The sequence below is a fragment of the Arachis hypogaea genome, chromosome 12 (genome assembly GCF_003086295.3).
Source record: "Arachis hypogaea cultivar Tifrunner chromosome 12, arahy.Tifrunner.gnm2.J5K5, whole genome shotgun sequence".
NCBI classification, from domain to species: domain Eukaryota; kingdom Viridiplantae; phylum Streptophyta; class Magnoliopsida; order Fabales; family Fabaceae; genus Arachis; species Arachis hypogaea.
In genome coordinates this window covers 115,150,404-115,167,698 of record NC_092047.1, presented here as the reverse complement: position 1 = coordinate 115,167,698, position 17,295 = coordinate 115,150,404, and the positions used below count along the sequence as shown (strand labels likewise).

The following is a 17,295-nucleotide window of genomic DNA, read 5'->3' as shown; positions in this document are numbered from 1 at the left end:
AGTAATATATTATTTTTATAATGGTTGTTTTTATATATTTAATAAAGCAACACTTGATAAGTGTTTTTTAATTTATCAACAGCATCACTCATAGTGTGTTGATTAAAAATTCATTGTTATAATTCTATTTTATTACTACTAGTATAAAACGTTGCCTATATATATATTAGGCAACTATTTTTAAGTGTTATCTTGAACTTATGTTGCAATAGCCAATAAATGTTGTAGTGGAATAACATTTTTAATGTTAAAAAAAAAAGAGAAAGTTAGTTACTTAGTTAGTATTAGTTTGAAAATAAGACAAAAATAAAAAATATTAATCACCTAATATTCTTTTAAAAGAAGTTTCAATTTCCCTCTTAATTACTATCCTTTTGGTCAATAGCAAAAGAATACTAATTAATATCATTTACTAGATAAATACTGAAAGAGTATAATCATTAATGAATTATTACTCAAATAACATAGTCTTTTTATCCTCATTTAGAGGTTTTGAATTTAAGTCTCATTCTTAATTTTAAAAAAAAAATTAACAAGGTGGTCAACAACAAAAGGATAATAATCAACAAACTCATAACTTACACAAGAAAATGATTAGAATAATTTCACATAAAAATAATAAAAAAAAATTGAAAAAACAATAAAAAAATCAATTCAAATAGTCTATAATAATCTTGTTTAGTATTTATTAATTATTATTAAAATAATTGTAAAATTTTAAATATAATAATTAATATAAATTAAAATAAAATCAATTTATTTATTCTAATAAAATTAAATTATTAATATAATAAATTAGTTATAATTAATATAATAAAAATATTAAATAATTTAATATTTATCTCAATCAAATAAAATAATTAATTAATTATAATTCTATGAAAAGTTATCAATCAAATCAAATAATTAATTAATAATAACACTATGAAAAGTCATTAATCAAAATACATAAGATGAAAAAATTAATACAAATTAAAATAAAATCAATTTATTTATTTTAATCAAATTAAATAATTCAATAATTAATATAATTGATTAGTTATAATTAATGCCATCAAATGAAATATTAAATAATTTGATATATTTATATCAATCAAATCAAATAAATAATGGAATAAAAAAATATAACACAAAAAAAATTATGCAAATTAAAATAAAATTAATTCATTTATTTTAGTCAAATTAAACAATTAATATAATTAATTATTAAATAATTAATATAGCAAATAAAATATTTAATATTTAATATTTATCATAATCAAATCAAATAAACAATTAATTATGACAATCTTAAAAATCATTAATCAGAATACATAAGATAAAAACATTTACGTAAATTAAAACAAAATCTATTTATTTATTCTAGTCAAATCAAATAATTAATGTAATTAATTAGTTATAGTTAATTAATGTAGTTAAATAAAATATTAAATAATTTAATATTTATCTCAATCAAATTAAATAAATAAATAATTATAACACTTTCAAAAAAATTAATCAAAATATATAAGATGAAAAATTCATGCAAATTAAAATAAAATCAATTTATTTATTCTAGTCAAATAAAATAATTAGTATAATTAATTAGTTATAGTTAATATAGTTAAATAAAATATTAAATAATTTGATATTTATTTTAATTTGATCAAATAATTAATTAATTAACGCATTTAAAAGAATCAAATAAAATAAATCAAAAAATACCTTGAAAAATATGCTACATCAGTTATACTATTAATAAAAAAAAATCGATTTTAACAATAGATAATAGATTAAATTAAATAAGATAATTTTAATTATTATCTCATTTACTGAAATAATAATTGATGACATGTCCGTATGTGTTATGTTAAATGATTATTTAACCAAATATATCTGATTTTTTTTTATGTAAAGATGATATTCAAGATGTTAACACATATTATGCTATATAATTTAATTTTACACGTTAAATTATTTAATAATTTTTAATTATCTTTGTAGAAAAATGTTGGTAAGACATACAAGTAACTCTTTATCAATAATAATAATAATAACAATTATATTATGTTAATATAAAAAATCAATCACTAAATAAGTCATATATAAAATATATGTTACAATATAAAATAGACTTTAAAAATAAATAAGTTAAATAATACATATATTTATATATAAATATTTAATGACTAATTTAATGTTTAATTTTTTATGTTCATATACAATTATTTTTATAATTAAGTTAATAATTTAAAATTATTAAATAATAATTTTATAAAAAATATTAAATTAACTAATAATTATTAATTAACAGTTTCACACAAACATAACTACAGCTGAATCATTATCATGTGCGCATAGGATTTATATAATAATAATAATTTGGCAGCATATCTGATAATAGGCTTGAGGGAGTGTACTGTGTGGCCCATAATAGTTATGGAAAAGTATAAGTGAACAATAATTTTAGTGAATAATATAAATAATAGGGTTACAAATGTACATTATTCATAAATTTAATTAATGATGTAATTAATTTAATTATAATAATAACTATTTTTCAAAATTTAAAATATCAGATTTTTTAGTAGGAAACAGTTACACGTTTTCTATCCTTTCACACTTTATCTCTTCCCTTTCTTGATAGACCTTTTTCTCTTCTGCACTCTCAACCCAGCCCCAACCCTTCGTCCGACACCACTGCCATCATCATTGGCGACCACCGTCGCCTACCCCCTCTCTCTTCCCTCTCTTTTTTTTTTCCCTCTTTCTCCATTTCTCCTCAATCCCCTGTACATTACCCCTGGTCTCTGTGCAAAGTCCAACCCCGCGCGAGAAACCCCAGTGCAACCTAGCAGCGGCTGAGCTTTGTGCCGCTGCAACACTGCCTCTGCTACCCCTCTCTTTCTATTCTTCCCCTTTCACCAACGCAGGTTCCATGCTTCTTCCTGTTCGTGTTATTTCGTTTATTTATTTTAACTAATTTTTAATTCTGCTTTTAGCGTTTAGATTAGGTTTAGATTAATGGATTGATACTTTTTGGATTCCAAAATGTTTGATGGCTGATTTTTCTGGATTGATTGCTGCTTAAATTGAGTTTAAAATCCCTGTTTACATATTGTGCACACCATATGCTCGATGAAATGTCTGAGTGAAATTTTTTGTTTAATTCTTATGTTTGGCCAGCATTTGTCTTAAATTTTGTTATCTTTAGGCATTATAATTCAAAATTGTGTAATGTTATGTTATTTTTAATGATGTTTAGATTGAGTTTTGACATGGAACTTGATTTTTAGTTTTGTTTAAACCCCAAATTGGTTTAAAATTTTAAATTTAGTCATTTGATTAGAGTAATTTAAGAAATGCATATCATGTTTAGTTAAGTGAATTGAATGAAACTACCAATTCAGGTATGTTTTAAACATTCCACATGGTTGCCATTAGATTATTTTAAATTCTCATCCTTATGCTTCCATGCCATGTATGCATAAACAAATTTGGTCACAACTCACTTTACAGATGAAAATATATGCTCTAAGTGGAGATGCTGTTCATTTTGGATGCTCACTAAATGTGTTTTTTTGTTTCTGCATTCTTTTTTTATTTTTTCACGTTATATAATATTGTTAGAAAATATATGTACAGTTGTGCATAAGATACAATATAGTACTCAAAGGTCTCAAAATTCTAATTAACAAGTCCATAATACATACAACACTAATTACTACTATAAGAAAAATAAATTAATTAATAAACAAATAAGGAGAAGAAGAAATAAGAGAGAATTGACAAGGAAGGAATTGAAGAAACGAAAATGGAGAATGGGAATGTATCATTCACATCCAAGAAGAAATAATGAGCTTTTTGACTTTTCAAAGCATAGAAATGGGCTTGGTTTTAGATTGTGTAGGTGTGATTCAGATGTAATAGATCCATGCATGCTCTATATAAATACTTAATATAAGCCTAACTAATTAGGTGAGTTTTTTATGAGTACACTTTTCATTGTTATTATTTCTTGTAAGTTATGTATAGTAATAAATTTTTAATGATATTTTTGGAAAAAGTATTAATAAAATCTTTTTAGTTGAAACTTGTTTAATAGTACGGTATCTATTTAGTTTGTATATGTTTGATTGTAGGTCATAGAATGTACAGACATTACTGGAAGTGATGACACAGATCTTGTTGATGAGGTTTGGTCTCTAGTATATTGCTGTTTTTTCGTGAATTGCATATTTGAATCGACCATTAATCCTCATGTTCATCGAATGATGTATGTTTTGAACTTATTTGCAGTTACCGGATCATAGTTGCCTTGCCGAAGACGAAATACCAAGAGTTAGGATGCAGTTTGAGCATTTGAAGCTGGCTTAGGATGTTTATATATGCAAGATATGCAAAAAAAGTCGGTTTCGATTCAATAGCGTAGCGAATGGTTATTTGGTACCCAGATGGTTATTTTGTAATAGCCTTGGTGTGGTGTGTATAATTAGTTACAATTATGTTAAACTAGATATTCGATTTAATAGGATAGCGGATGTTTATTTCTATTGTTACCCAGATGGTTATTTTGAATAGTCTGGGTGTAGTGTGTGTGATTCGTTAAAAGTATTATAAACTGGATGTTCGATTTAATAGGAGAGCGAATGGTTATTTCTTTTGTTACCCAGATGGTTATTTCGAATAATCTGGGTGTAGTGTGTGTGATCAGTTGCAAGTATTTTAATATGGATGTTCGATTCAATAAGATAGCGGATGGTTATTTTTACTGGTACTCAGATGGTTATTCGTAATAGTCTTGGTGTAGAGTATGTGGTCAATTACAAGTAATAAAGGTTAGATGTTCGATTCTATAGGCTAACAGATGGTTATCTCTATTATCACCTAAATGGTTATTTAGAAGAGTCTTCGTGTAGTGTGTAAATAGTAACAAATAGTAGAGGCTGGATGTTCGATTCCATATGATAGCGAATGGTTATTTTTGTTGGTCCCAGATGGTTATTTTTAACTAATAAATTTTACGCTTCGCTAATATCTTGAAACAGAATCAAAGTAGTTAGAGAACTAAAAATGTTATTCACCATGGAAATTTATCCTTTCTGTTGTAACAAAATTCCACCACGAAAACACGTAAACAATGTGAAAAAGGTATTTGTGGTCTTAAGACTAAGGTGCAATTTGGATTAACAACTTAAATAAGCTCTTTTTTCAAAAGAGCTTAAAGTAGAAGGACTTTTATTAATAACAACTTATAAATAAGTTATTTTGTGTTGATTTTTAGTTATAAAAGTACTTATTTTAAAGTTGTAGTGTTTGGATAAATAACTGAAAAAATACAATTTTTTTACACAAGAGAATGGATATTAAAATTCTAATTCATAATAATCTTGATGGCAATGCAAAAGAAATTATTGTATAGTTAGTACTTGTTGTTTTATTGTGCATGATATGGTAGGTGAAAATAAAAAATGAATATGAAATGTGTGTTAATGTATATTTGTTGCTGTTTTTTAGTTTGTTTATTGTGACTTTTCATAATTTAAAAGTAAAAAAAAAGTAGCTTCTGCTACTTCCCAAACGGGCTCTAGGTACATCTATTACTTTCTCTGATTCCGGTTCTTCCTCACAGGTTCATCAATAGTCCGCTCGCATTATTTAAAAAAAAAAATTTCATACGTATAAAATATATTATTTCTATATAACTATATATTATTGTTAAAATTTTAACACGAACCTTTATAACATCCATGATCGAAAATAATAAAGTCATAAATATGTAGACATCAAACATTATGCAACTATAGTATTTACAACCAATTTAACTCATATCTAGTTAAGCCACCATTTGCATCCATCGTTTCTTACAAAATTAAACATCCGTAATTTATAGAAATTAAAAGTCAATCACATGAACCAGAAACATATAAAGAAAAGAATTCTAAGATATGAAACCCAAACTCCATCAAATTTCATACCGTTTGCTTTAATCCAAGCATATGAAAATCAACAGCATAACACCACGGTCGTGTGGAGTAAGAGTACAAAGGCAGTTAAAAAATAAAATCAAGTTAAACCAGGTACTTGGAAGCATAGCTGTTACAAATTGAACTTCTAATTACGTAAGTCACCAACACAAGTCCTAATATAACCAGCTTGCTAGGCTCCAGAGATTTGCAACTTCAGAAATTGCTACCTAAATGATGTAGATCATGTCACATTTTTTGAATCCATCTTTTCTTCCAAAATTGAACATCCGTCCATTATATAAATTAACGGTCAATCAAATGAACCAGAAACAGATAAAGAATTAAATACTAAAATATCAAGGTCAGGCACCATCAAATTTCAAACATGTTTGCTTTAATCCAATGATCCATGAACCATGTGATATTACTATCCATGCTTTAATTTAAAAAAAAAACAAATGAAATCAACAGCACAACACCCACAGTTGTGTGCAGTAAAAGTACATAGGCAGTTAAAAAAAATCAAGTTAAACAAGATCCATGGAAGCATAGCTGTTAAAAATTGAACTTCTAATTACGTAAGTCCCCAAAACAAATACTAATATAACCAGCTTGGTAGGCTCCATAGATTTGCAACATCAGAAACTGCTACCTAAATGATGTAGCTCATGTAACATTTTTCATCCATCTTTTCTTACAAAATTGAACATCCGTCATTTATAGAAATTAAAGGTCATTCAAATGAACCAGAAACAGATAAGAAATTAAATACTAAAATATCAAGATCAGGCTCCATCAAATTTCAAACATGTTTGCTTTAATCCAAGGATCCATGCACCATGTGATATTACTATCCATACTTTAATTTAAAAAAAAAAACATATGAAAATCAACAGCATAACACCCACAGTCGTGTGGAGTAAGAGTACAAAGGCAGTTAAAAAAAAAACAACTTAAACAAGGTACTTGGAAGTCACAAAAAAAAAAAACAAGGTACTTGGAAGCATAGGTGTTACAAATTGAACTTCTAATTACGTAAGTCACGAAAACAAGTCCTAATATAACCAGCTTGCTAGGCTCCATAGATTTGCAACATCAGAAATTGCTACCTAAATGATGTAGAGAATGTAACATTTTTTCATCCATCTTTTCTTACAAAATTGAATATCTGTCATTTATAGAAATTAAAGGTCAATCAAATGAACCAGAAACAAATAAAGAAAAGAATACTAAAATATCAAGCCCAGGCTCCATCAAATTTCAAACATGTTTGCTTTAATCCAAGGATCCATGAACAATGTGATATTACTATCCATGCTGTAATTTAAAAAAAATATATATATGAAAATCAACAGCATAAAACCCACAGTCGTGTGCAGTAAGAGTACATAGGCAGTTAAAAAAAATCTAGTTAAACAAGGACCTTGGAAGCATAGTTGTTAAAAATTAAACTTTTTATTACATAAGTCACCAAAACAAGTCCTAATATAACCAGCTTGCTAGGCTCCATAGATTTTCAACATCAGAAATCGCTACCTAAATCATGTAGATCATGTCACAACGCTCAACTTTAGCCATTCATCCAATATAATTTTCCCACCGCAAGTATTAAAAAAATCAAACAGACAAATTAACTTAGAGCAAATTCCGGTTGTATGTGAATTTCCAGATGTGTTTCCGGATGATATTAATGAATTCCCACCTAACCGAGAGGTTGAATTTGCAATTGAGTTGGTACCTGGATCCGGTCCAATTTCAATTACTCCTTATAGGATGTCGCCTTTAGAAATGGCTGAACTGAAAGCTCAGCTGGAAGATCTGTTGGGTAAGCATTTTATCCGACCAAGTGTTTCTCCGTGGGGAGCGCCAGTGTTACTTGTAAAGAAGAAGGATGGGAGTATGCGGCTGTGTGTCGATTATCGGCAATTGAATAAGATCACTGTGAAGAATAAATTTCCGTTGCCTAGAATCGATGATCTAATGGATCAGCTACATGGTGCCAGTGTGTTTTCTAAGATTGACCTGCGATCCGGATATCATCAGATAAGGGTTAGAGACGAGGATATTCCGAAAACTGCTTTCAGGACCCGTTATGGTCATTATGAGTATACAGTGATGTCTTTTGGGTTAACTAATGCCCCGGCAGTATTTATGGATTATATGAACAGGATTTTTCGACCGTATCTGGACAAGTTTGTTATTGTCTTCATTGATGACATTCTTGTTTATTCTAAGACTGAAGAGGAACATGCTGATCACTTGCGGATTGTGCTTCAAATTCTGAGAGATAGGAAGTTATATGCTAAGTTATCTAAATGTGAGTTCTGGAAGAGTGAAGTGAAGTTTCTCGGCCACGTGGTGAGTAAGCAGGGGATAGTTGTGGATCCTGCTAAGGTGGAAGCAGTGATGAATTGGGAGCGACCAACTTCAGTGACAGAGATCAGGAGTTTCTTAGGTTTGGCAGGGTATTATCGCAGATTCATTAAGGGATTTTCACAGCTCGCCTTACCTTTAACTAAGTTGACTAGGAAGGATACACCTTTTATCTGGACTCCGGAATGTGAAGAGAGTTTCCAGGCATTGAAGCACAGGTTGACTACTGCACCTGTATTGGTATTACCTGAACCAAGTGAACCGTTTGAAGTGTATTGTGATGCATCTCTGAAAGGGTTAGGGTGTGTTTTGATGCAGCACCAGAATGTTGTAGCATACGCCTCACGGCAGTTAAGGCCGCATGAGATGAACTACCCGACACATGATTTAGAACTTGCTGCTGTTGTGTTTGCTTTAAAGATTTGGAGGCACTACCTCTATGGCGTTAAGTTTCATGTTTTCTCAGACCATAAGAGTTTGAAGTATCTTTTTAAGCAGAAAGAGTTGAATATGCGTCAGAGGAGGTGGATGGAGCTTCTGAAAGATTATGATTTTGAATTGAATTATCATCCAGGAAAAGCGAACGTTGTGGCGGACGCTTTGAGTCGGAAGTCTTTATATGCAGCTTGGATGATGCTACGGGAGGAAGAGTTACTGAAGGCATTTCAAGGTTTGAATTTGGGAGTTAGAGAAGAATCTGGAATTTTATGTTTGAGTCAGTTACAGATTTCAAGTGATTTTAAATCAGAACTTCTGAAGGCTCATCAAGATAGTGAAGCGTTACGTAAGGTATTACCAGCAGTTGAACAGGGAAAACAGTAGAGAATGTCAGAAGGTCATGATGGTTTATGGAGGTTCAAGAACCGGATTATTGTGCCTGATGTTGGAGACCTACGACAAAGTATCTTGAAGGAAGCTCACAAGAGCGGGTTTTCAATTCACCCAGGGAGCACTAAAATGTATCAGGATCTGAAAGCGATGTTCTGGTGGCCAGGTATGAAGAATGATGTGGCATTGCATGTATCTAAATGTTTAACGTGTCAGAAGGTTAAGATTGAGCATCAGAGACCATCAGGGACCCTTCAGCCTTTAGAGATTCCACAATGGAAATGGGAGAGTATCGCAATGGATTTTGTGATAGGGTTGCCTAGAACCCGATCAGGTTATGACGCTATTTGGGTGGTTGTAGATCGATTGACGAAATCAGCTCACTTTCTTCCTATCCGAATAAGTTGCACAATGGAGGAATTGGCTCGAATGTATATCAAAGAGATTGTCAGATTACATGGTGTGCCCTCTACTATTATATCTGATAGAGATCCCCGTTTTACATCAAGGTTCTGGGGAGCTTTTCAGCGTGCATTTGGGACTCAATTAAGCTTGAGTACTGCGTATCACCCTCAGACAGATGGTCAGTCAGAAAGAACTATTCAGACCTTGGAGGATATGCTAAGGGCTTGTGTTTTGGACCAGCCGGTAAGCTGGGACCGGTATATGCCATTAGTAGAGTTTGCTTATAATAATAGCTATCATGCGAGCATCGGAATGGCTCCATATGAGGCTCTGTATGGCAGAAAATGTCAGTCTCCGTTGTGTTGGTATGAAATTGGAGAAAAGAGTTTATTAGGGCCTGAGATGATAGCCGAAACGACTGAACAGATAAAGAAGATTCGTAGTCGAATGCTTATAGCCTAGAGCCGCCAGAAGAGCTATGCTGATCAGAGGCGAAAGCCTTTGGAATTCGAAGAAGGAGAACATGTCTTTCTGAAAGTTACACCAACCACTGGAGTGGGAAGAGCTATTAAGACCAAGAAACTGAATCCTCGTTATATTGGACCGTTTGAGATTCTGAAGAGAATTGGACCAGTGGCTTATAGAATTGCCTTACCGCCGTACCTTTCGAATTTGCACGATGTATTTCATGTATCACAGCTTCGGAAGTATACTCCTGACGCAAGTCATATTCTAGAACCAGAACCAATCCAAGTGAGAGAAGATCTAACACTTCCAGTGATTCCAGTGAGAATTGATGATACTAATATTAAACGATTACGCGGAAAGGAAGTATCATTGGTAAAAGTGGCTTGGAGTCGAGCTGGTATCGAGGAACATACCTGGGAGCTCGAATCAGATATGCGAAAGGACTATCCACATCTCTTTTCAGGTAACTAGATTTGAATTTTGAGGGCAAAATTCTTTATTAGGTGGGTAGGATGTAAACCCCGGTTAAAATTAGTAGATAATTAGTCAATAAATTAATTTTTAATAAGGAAGATTAGAAATGTGAATATTATATTAAATTAGGATAGAGCTCATCGAAATGAGAATTTTGACACCAATTTCGAAGAAATCGGTCCAAAATTAGACCGAACGGGCCGAACCGGTTGAACCGGGCCCAAACCGGGCCCAACCGGACCAGCCCTTTAAGTGAACCCACGTTCTTCTTCTCTCCATTTTTGGCAGCGTCGAAGAGCATCAGGGAGAAGAAAGGAAGAACGTCAAAATTGTTACGTTACCTTCCGATCCCCGTAACTTCTCCGTCCGAGCTCCAATCGCCGCACCGTTTGCGGCCACGCGTTCACCGCGTCGAGCTCTACATTTCTACCGGAACAATTTCATAGGTAACTTGCTATTTCACTCTCAGCTTCATCTTCCCCCAATTTTCGAATTTTAAGTGGGAATATTGAATTTCTTTGATTTCTGATGTTTTAGGATCCAATTAGCTTGAGAGAAACGTTCACTCTTGCTTATGTGAAGCTTGGATAAGGTGAGGATACGATAATTCTATTTTAATTTCATTAAATTTGAGCTTTGAGTATTAAATTGGGTATATATGTATTATGAATGTGTATTAGGTTGAAAATAAATAATTGGAGCTTGAAATTGTGAATACTGGAACTTGGAGGAAGCGGATTAGTTGAGTTTTGAGGGGCTGTCTTGGTTTTGAATAAATAGCTTTGGTCGTTACGTGGAAATCGGCTAAGGTATGGTTTAGGTTTCTTGCATTTAATATATAATGTTCTGTGAAAACTTAAGCTAGACGGCCATAGGATAAGTTGGAATGCAGGTGTATGTTTAATGTTTAGTAATTTGTTGATGAATATATTTGGTTGAAGTTTATTGGATAATTAGTTATTAATCTTGGATGGTGAATGTTATTGTTGATGAACATGGTTGGTCTAGTGCTAATGATTTGGTGAATTATTGATTTGAGATATTATGTGTTAGAAGCCTAGGGTTAGTGAACTATGATCCTTAGTTGAATTTTTGGTTGTTGGATTTGAATATTGTATGAATATAATTGTAAATCTGAAGTAGATTTATTGTGGTGACTGTTATGATGATGAGGAAGGGTATGTTGAATTGAAAAGAAAGCAGGTTTGGACCCGAAAAGGGTGGCAAAGTCCGAGTTTTAGAGGAGATGCTGCCGAAATTTTATAAAAAATTAGAGATTTTGTTTAGATGATTATTTAAAAGAGATTTAGATTTAAATGTTATATGGTTTGATTTTGAGTTATTAAGAAAGTGAGTATGTTTTAAGTTTGAAGTTTGATTCTTAGAAAAGAATGAATTATGTTTTGAATTGAAACTATTGATGGACGGAATGGGAGGTGTGATAATGAAGGATAAGGATTGAATATGTTTAATGTATGATGATGAATGAGATGCAATTGAGAATGATGTGGATGTTGAGGAATTATAATTGAATTATTTATATTGCTTATGAATTTGAATAATCTGAGATACGAGATTCCCTGGATTAAGTGCCGTGGCTTGCCACCACGTGTACCAGGTTGAAAACTCGATACTCTGTTGACCCTACGACGTAAGTGTGACCGGGCACTATATAAATTCCCGGGAATGTTACCCCCATTGAGCAATATTGATTATTTGAGAAAAATCTATGCATAGACTCTTGGGGATGCACGTCGGGGGACAGTCTAAGGACAATTCAGACTTGTCGGGTTGGCTGGATAACCGACAGATGAGCCTCATCAGCCATAGGACAGGCATGCATCATATGCATATTACTTGAATTACTTGCTTGTGTATTAACTGGGTGTGCCTAAATGTACTTGCCATGTTAAATGTATATTTGTTATCTGCAGTACTTGTAACCTTCTTGTGCTTGCCTTTGTCTGTTTAGTTGTCTGTGAAAATGCATGATGGAATCGGAGGTATGGAGGAATGGCAGAATGGGATTTAGATTTAAGGTTAAGTTAAGTTAGGTTTAAATATCCTTAGTAAACCACCTTTTATGGTTTCTGTTTAATACTTTAAGCTCTACAATCTGAGTGTCGGCGTTCTAGGATTGCCTCTGGCATTCCCAGGACCTTATATATTATGTGTGTGGCACCTTTACCATACTGAGAACCTCCGGTTCTCATTCCATACTATGTTGTTGTTTTTCAGATGCAGGTCGGGAGCCATCTCGTTAGGCGTCTGGACTCTTAAAGCGGAGGGGTTACTGGATAGTGTTGTTGTATAGTTTTGTTGTACAGTGATGTATATATATGTACTTAGCTTTCTCTCCGCATAACTTGTCCTTTTTGATCCTCTTAGAGGTTTATGGAGAGGCAGGATTGTGTGTATGTACTTTTGGGTTTTGGATATGTATGTATATATGTGTAAATATTCTCCGGCCAGTCTTGACTTCGCAGGCTGAGTTAGGAGCTTGTTATTTTGTATCTTTGGCACTCTATTCCTACTTCTGTTATCTTATGTTTGACAGTTACAGTTTTCTTAGCATGCAAGTTAACTCGTTCCTTGAGCGTTGCGCTTTTATCTCGCGATTTTTATTTTCCCTATCCTTCAAGGCTCCTAGCATATTATAACTCTTCTGCTATTATATGTACTTATTTTATTTTAGAGGTCGTAATACCACATCACCTCTGTTTTACGACTTAAGCGTAAAGCTTTGTGTGGTAGGGTGTTACAGAACTTCCATATGTTCACAAACACTTGGAGAAGTCAAACAGGCCAGAAATTTTCACAAGCAGCAAAACCATTCTATGGTAGTGAAAATAAAAGTTACTATGAACATCTAAACCTTCAATTAACGGTTATCGGGTTACTGGCCTTCAATCTGGGAAGGGAAACACAGCCCACGGCTTCTCTTGTTGTATCCGAGGATGACTCCAAGCGACGCGAACATGCAAGGGCTATAACCTACGGAGATTGCGGGTAAAGGACAACACCTGTGGTTTCTGGGCGACTTCCACGCGACGGGGCCACGGATGCTCGCCTACTGCTTCACGTCTTCACAATGGAGGCGCTGGGGGATGGTCGGTTCCGTGGGTGGCAGGATGGACGACGGGTTGCAGTGAAAAAGAAGCAGCTAATGTGGGAAGGTCTCCCTTCGTCAATGCCGTTTCAAATGGCGGTGAAGGAAGACTAATGTTTCCTTTCTTGAATGGTGTTAGAAAGGTAGGGAAGGAGAAAGGTTTTTACTGTTGGGTCAAAGAAAGGGGTGTGAATGGGATGATTACATGGTAGTAATTAGATTTAGGGAAGAGGGGGTGTTTATGAGTAAAACTATGTTAGTAATCTAATTGGGCTAGTTTCTAGGGTCCGTTGTTCATATTGTTCAACTAAGTCATTATCTCCCTAGCATTCCCCGTATAGTTATATAAGACTAAGATATGAAACAGAGAAACCATAAACTACAACACCACGCAACTACTCTCTTGGTTTCATAAACAATGGAGAGTCCATGTGACACTGTGATCCAAGACATGGATCTCTTAACGGAGATCCTTCTCCGACTGCCAGTGAAACAAGTGATTCAATGCAAGTGCGTGTGCAAGAAATGGTTGTCAATCATCTCCAACCCCAAATTCCGTTATTCACACACTTGTCATTTATACGGCAAGTACAACATCCCTCCACCCACTGCTCTTTTGGTTCAGAATTTCGGAGACACCAAGGCTAAAAGAGCTTCTATTGTTCCCTTTCACACCAATAATAACAACGCCAACAAAATCTTCTTCCATCTTGATCCTGATCGACGCAAATACATGTCTTCTACTATTATACATTCTTGTAATGGTCTATTACTATGTAATGTTACACCCACACCCCATTCTGGTTTAACAACTTTTGAGATACGACTAGAATCCCACTTTCGCATATGCAACCCAGCCGTCAGCAATGACCACTGCGTTTATCTAGATTACCCGCTTGGCGATGTAGATTCCCCATGTAATGAAGATTTCTACATATTTGACCCTCTTAACTTGAAGGCATATCTTGTTTTCGAACCTCTGAAACAACCTCTTTCTTACAAAGTTATTTTATTTGGTGAAATGGAAGCTCCGTTTGGACATTATTATAGTCGTCTCAATCAACTCAAACCCCGAATTGGGATTCGTTTGTATTCATCAGAGACGTCTTGTTGGAGTAGTGTTGTTTGCAATCTTCCTAATGATTTACGTGTCCCAGAGGGAGTTTATTGCAATGGTGCTGTTCACTGATTTCGTTTAGATGATGACAATTCCGTTTATTTCGATGTCAATCGGCTTTGCTTTGATAAATTGCATTTAGTCCCTGCATGTGTCGACTCAGATTCGGAGCTCTTGTGTGTTAAGTATTTAGGAGAATGTAAAGGGAGGCTGCACTTGATTCTATCTGATAGTTTGGAGTTTGATATTTGGGAATTAGAGGAAGATTACTCTTCATGGGTTGCCAGATACCGTGTCAATCTTAATCGCATGCATGATGGGGAATCGGCCTTGTGCTGGAATGTTTCAAGTAATCCATTTTCTGTGTTAAGTTTTGTTCTTCGCCAAGAAGAAGAGGAGGAGGACTCCATGCTTGTATTGTTCAAAGATGGTAAAATAATGTCTTATAGCCTAAAAAATTATGGTTTGAGGGTTCTTTGTAAATTAGATAAAGTGCCTAGATCTGTTCATCACTACTTTGAGACTTTGTTATGTGTTGGAAATTCATAGATCGATGTAGAGCAAGTGCATTATTAGTTCATCCAACATTGGAGCAGTGATAGATGTACAACTTCTTCTGTATGTTCTTCAAATAATAAAAAAATAATTTTAAAGTATCATTTTAATTTACACTAAGAACCAATTTTGGGTTTATGAAAAATACTATGCACTGTTATTTCAAATAACATAGTTGCAATTCAATTTTTCTTATATTTGAAACCTAATCCAACCACTAAATAAAACAAGTCAAATGAAATCTAATGGTGTTATATTTGATTTACTAAGTTAAAAATAATTGGTTTATAAAATAGGGCAAGTTATCAAAATAAATTGTTTATCTTTTAATATTATTAGAATACAACATTTATACATTAAAGAGGCAAATACATCTTTCTTATCTTTCTTATTTTTATAAAAATCGTAATAGAAATAAGGTGGATTATGATTTACGAAGTAAACTCTGATAGGAATGCAATGGTTCAGGTTAAAATATGTATGAGAAGAAACCGCTACAGGTTAAAAAATTTTAATATGGAAACAAAATGAGTGATATACTTTAACATGGTAATTTTTGGTATTTTTTAAAATTGTGAGAGTACACAAATCGGACCCTCCGATTTGTGTTGAAAAAGTTGAAAAAAATTCAAAGTAGATTTGTGTTAAAAATTTAAAAAAATTCAGAGTACACAATTCGGACCATGCGAGTTTTTTGGTGATGAAATTTTCCTTCACAAATCGCATGGTCCGATTTGCAGCTGATGAAATTTAAAATCTGAAATGTGGAATTCGGACCCTCCGTTTTTCTTGTACTGAGTATTTTTTTTTTTACAATTTGAGGGACACAACTCACATGATCCGAGTTCTGTTTTCTCTGATCCCACAACGAGGTGAAGCACCCCCTCCTCCCCAGTGGCGGATCCACGGGGGACCTAAGGTGGCCATGGTCCCCCCAAAATTTTTTTAAAAAAATAGTAAATAGTAATAATTAATAATATTAAATTTTTTTATATATAATATTAAAAAAATATAAGTTACAAAATTTTATAAATTAAAATAACTAAAAACTGCACTATGTATTGGATATTTGAATTATTGTTGCTCTTGTTAACAAATAGCCCATTTTAATAATTAATAAAAATAGTTCTATTATACTATCCCAAGCCCATACTATTAATTAAAGTAACCCTAGTACATTTTTCAAATATTTGTTTCAAACCGTCAGAGGCCACTTTTCTCTCTCTTTTAGTGGTTTTCAAACTTTTGGTCTTCTACTTTTCTCATTCTAATTTTCCTTCCATACTAAAACAAGACATATGAAGAAAAACCATTGAAGAGAAGTGAACAGCAAAATATTAACCATTGAATGCACAACAAAGATTCAAAGAGGTATATTTCAATTTTTTTTAAGTTAATAACAATGTCAAGTATTATTTATATTATTTATTTAAAATAATTAATTTATTTTTTTATAATGGACAGTGTTCAAAGATTGAAGTGAGGACAAAACTCAATAGAATTATTTTTTGGTGAGACTTGGAATAAAAAAATAATCAGGTAAATCAATAACTTTATTTTTGGTTATTATATATTTGTGTTTCTAAAATTATTTGTTATTGCTCAATAGGTTTAATATTTTTTTTTAAGAAAATAATATATATGCAATTATTTTTATTTTTTTTGTTAAATAGTTCAAGTTAAGTTAAAAATGTCAAAAATGAAAACAATTCACTCGTTTTTTCAAGAGAAAAAAGAGAATATATGATGAACAAAATTCAGCTTCAGATTCTTTGAGTAATGTTCAAAATATTATTGAACAACCTGTGACACAACTTGTTGAGCAAGATATTCAAGCTTCCAAAATAACAAGGACTGAAATAGATCAAGTTAATATTGATACATTGATGCGTGATCCCGGAAAGCGTCCGTAAAAAGGATGTTGTCACTGTTGAACACCACTATCGTGTTGACATTTTTACTAGCGTGATAGATTTTCAATTGAAAGAGCTAAATAGTAGATTTAGTGAGCAAGCAAC

General features: G+C 32.6%; 1 protein-coding gene and 1 long non-coding RNA gene across 2 annotated transcripts; both read left to right on the top strand.

The window, feature by feature from the left end:
- The first annotated feature begins 10,772 nt into the window (after positions 1-10,772).
- Positions 10,773-13,067, top strand: LOC140177149 (uncharacterized). The gene is made up of 4 exons (XR_011868954.1): positions 10,773-10,942; positions 11,034-11,088; positions 11,177-11,305; positions 12,735-13,067. It is a non-coding gene; the product is annotated as an uncharacterized lncRNA (long non-coding RNA).
- Positions 13,068-14,023: 956 nt separating this feature from the next.
- On the top strand, positions 14,024-15,271 carry LOC112730634 (putative F-box protein At3g47150). Its single transcript, XM_025780701.1, has 2 exons — positions 14,024-14,780; positions 14,886-15,271. Exons 1-2 carry the CDS (start codon positions 14,024-14,026, stop codon positions 15,269-15,271), a joined length of 1,143 nt encoding a protein of 380 aa, XP_025636486.1.
- The last annotated feature ends 2,024 nt before the right edge of the window (positions 15,272-17,295 follow it).

Bases quoted from the DNA above. Each gene is read 5' to 3' on its own strand.
- LOC112730634 (XM_025780701.1), top strand. From the start codon at position 14,024: ATGGAGAGTCCATGTGACACTGTGATCCAAGACATGGATCTCTTAACG. The intron at 14,781-14,885 runs GTGCTGTTCACT...GTGTCGACTCAG, and splicing joins AGAGGGAGTTTATTGCAATG to ATTCGGAGCTCTTGTGTGTT.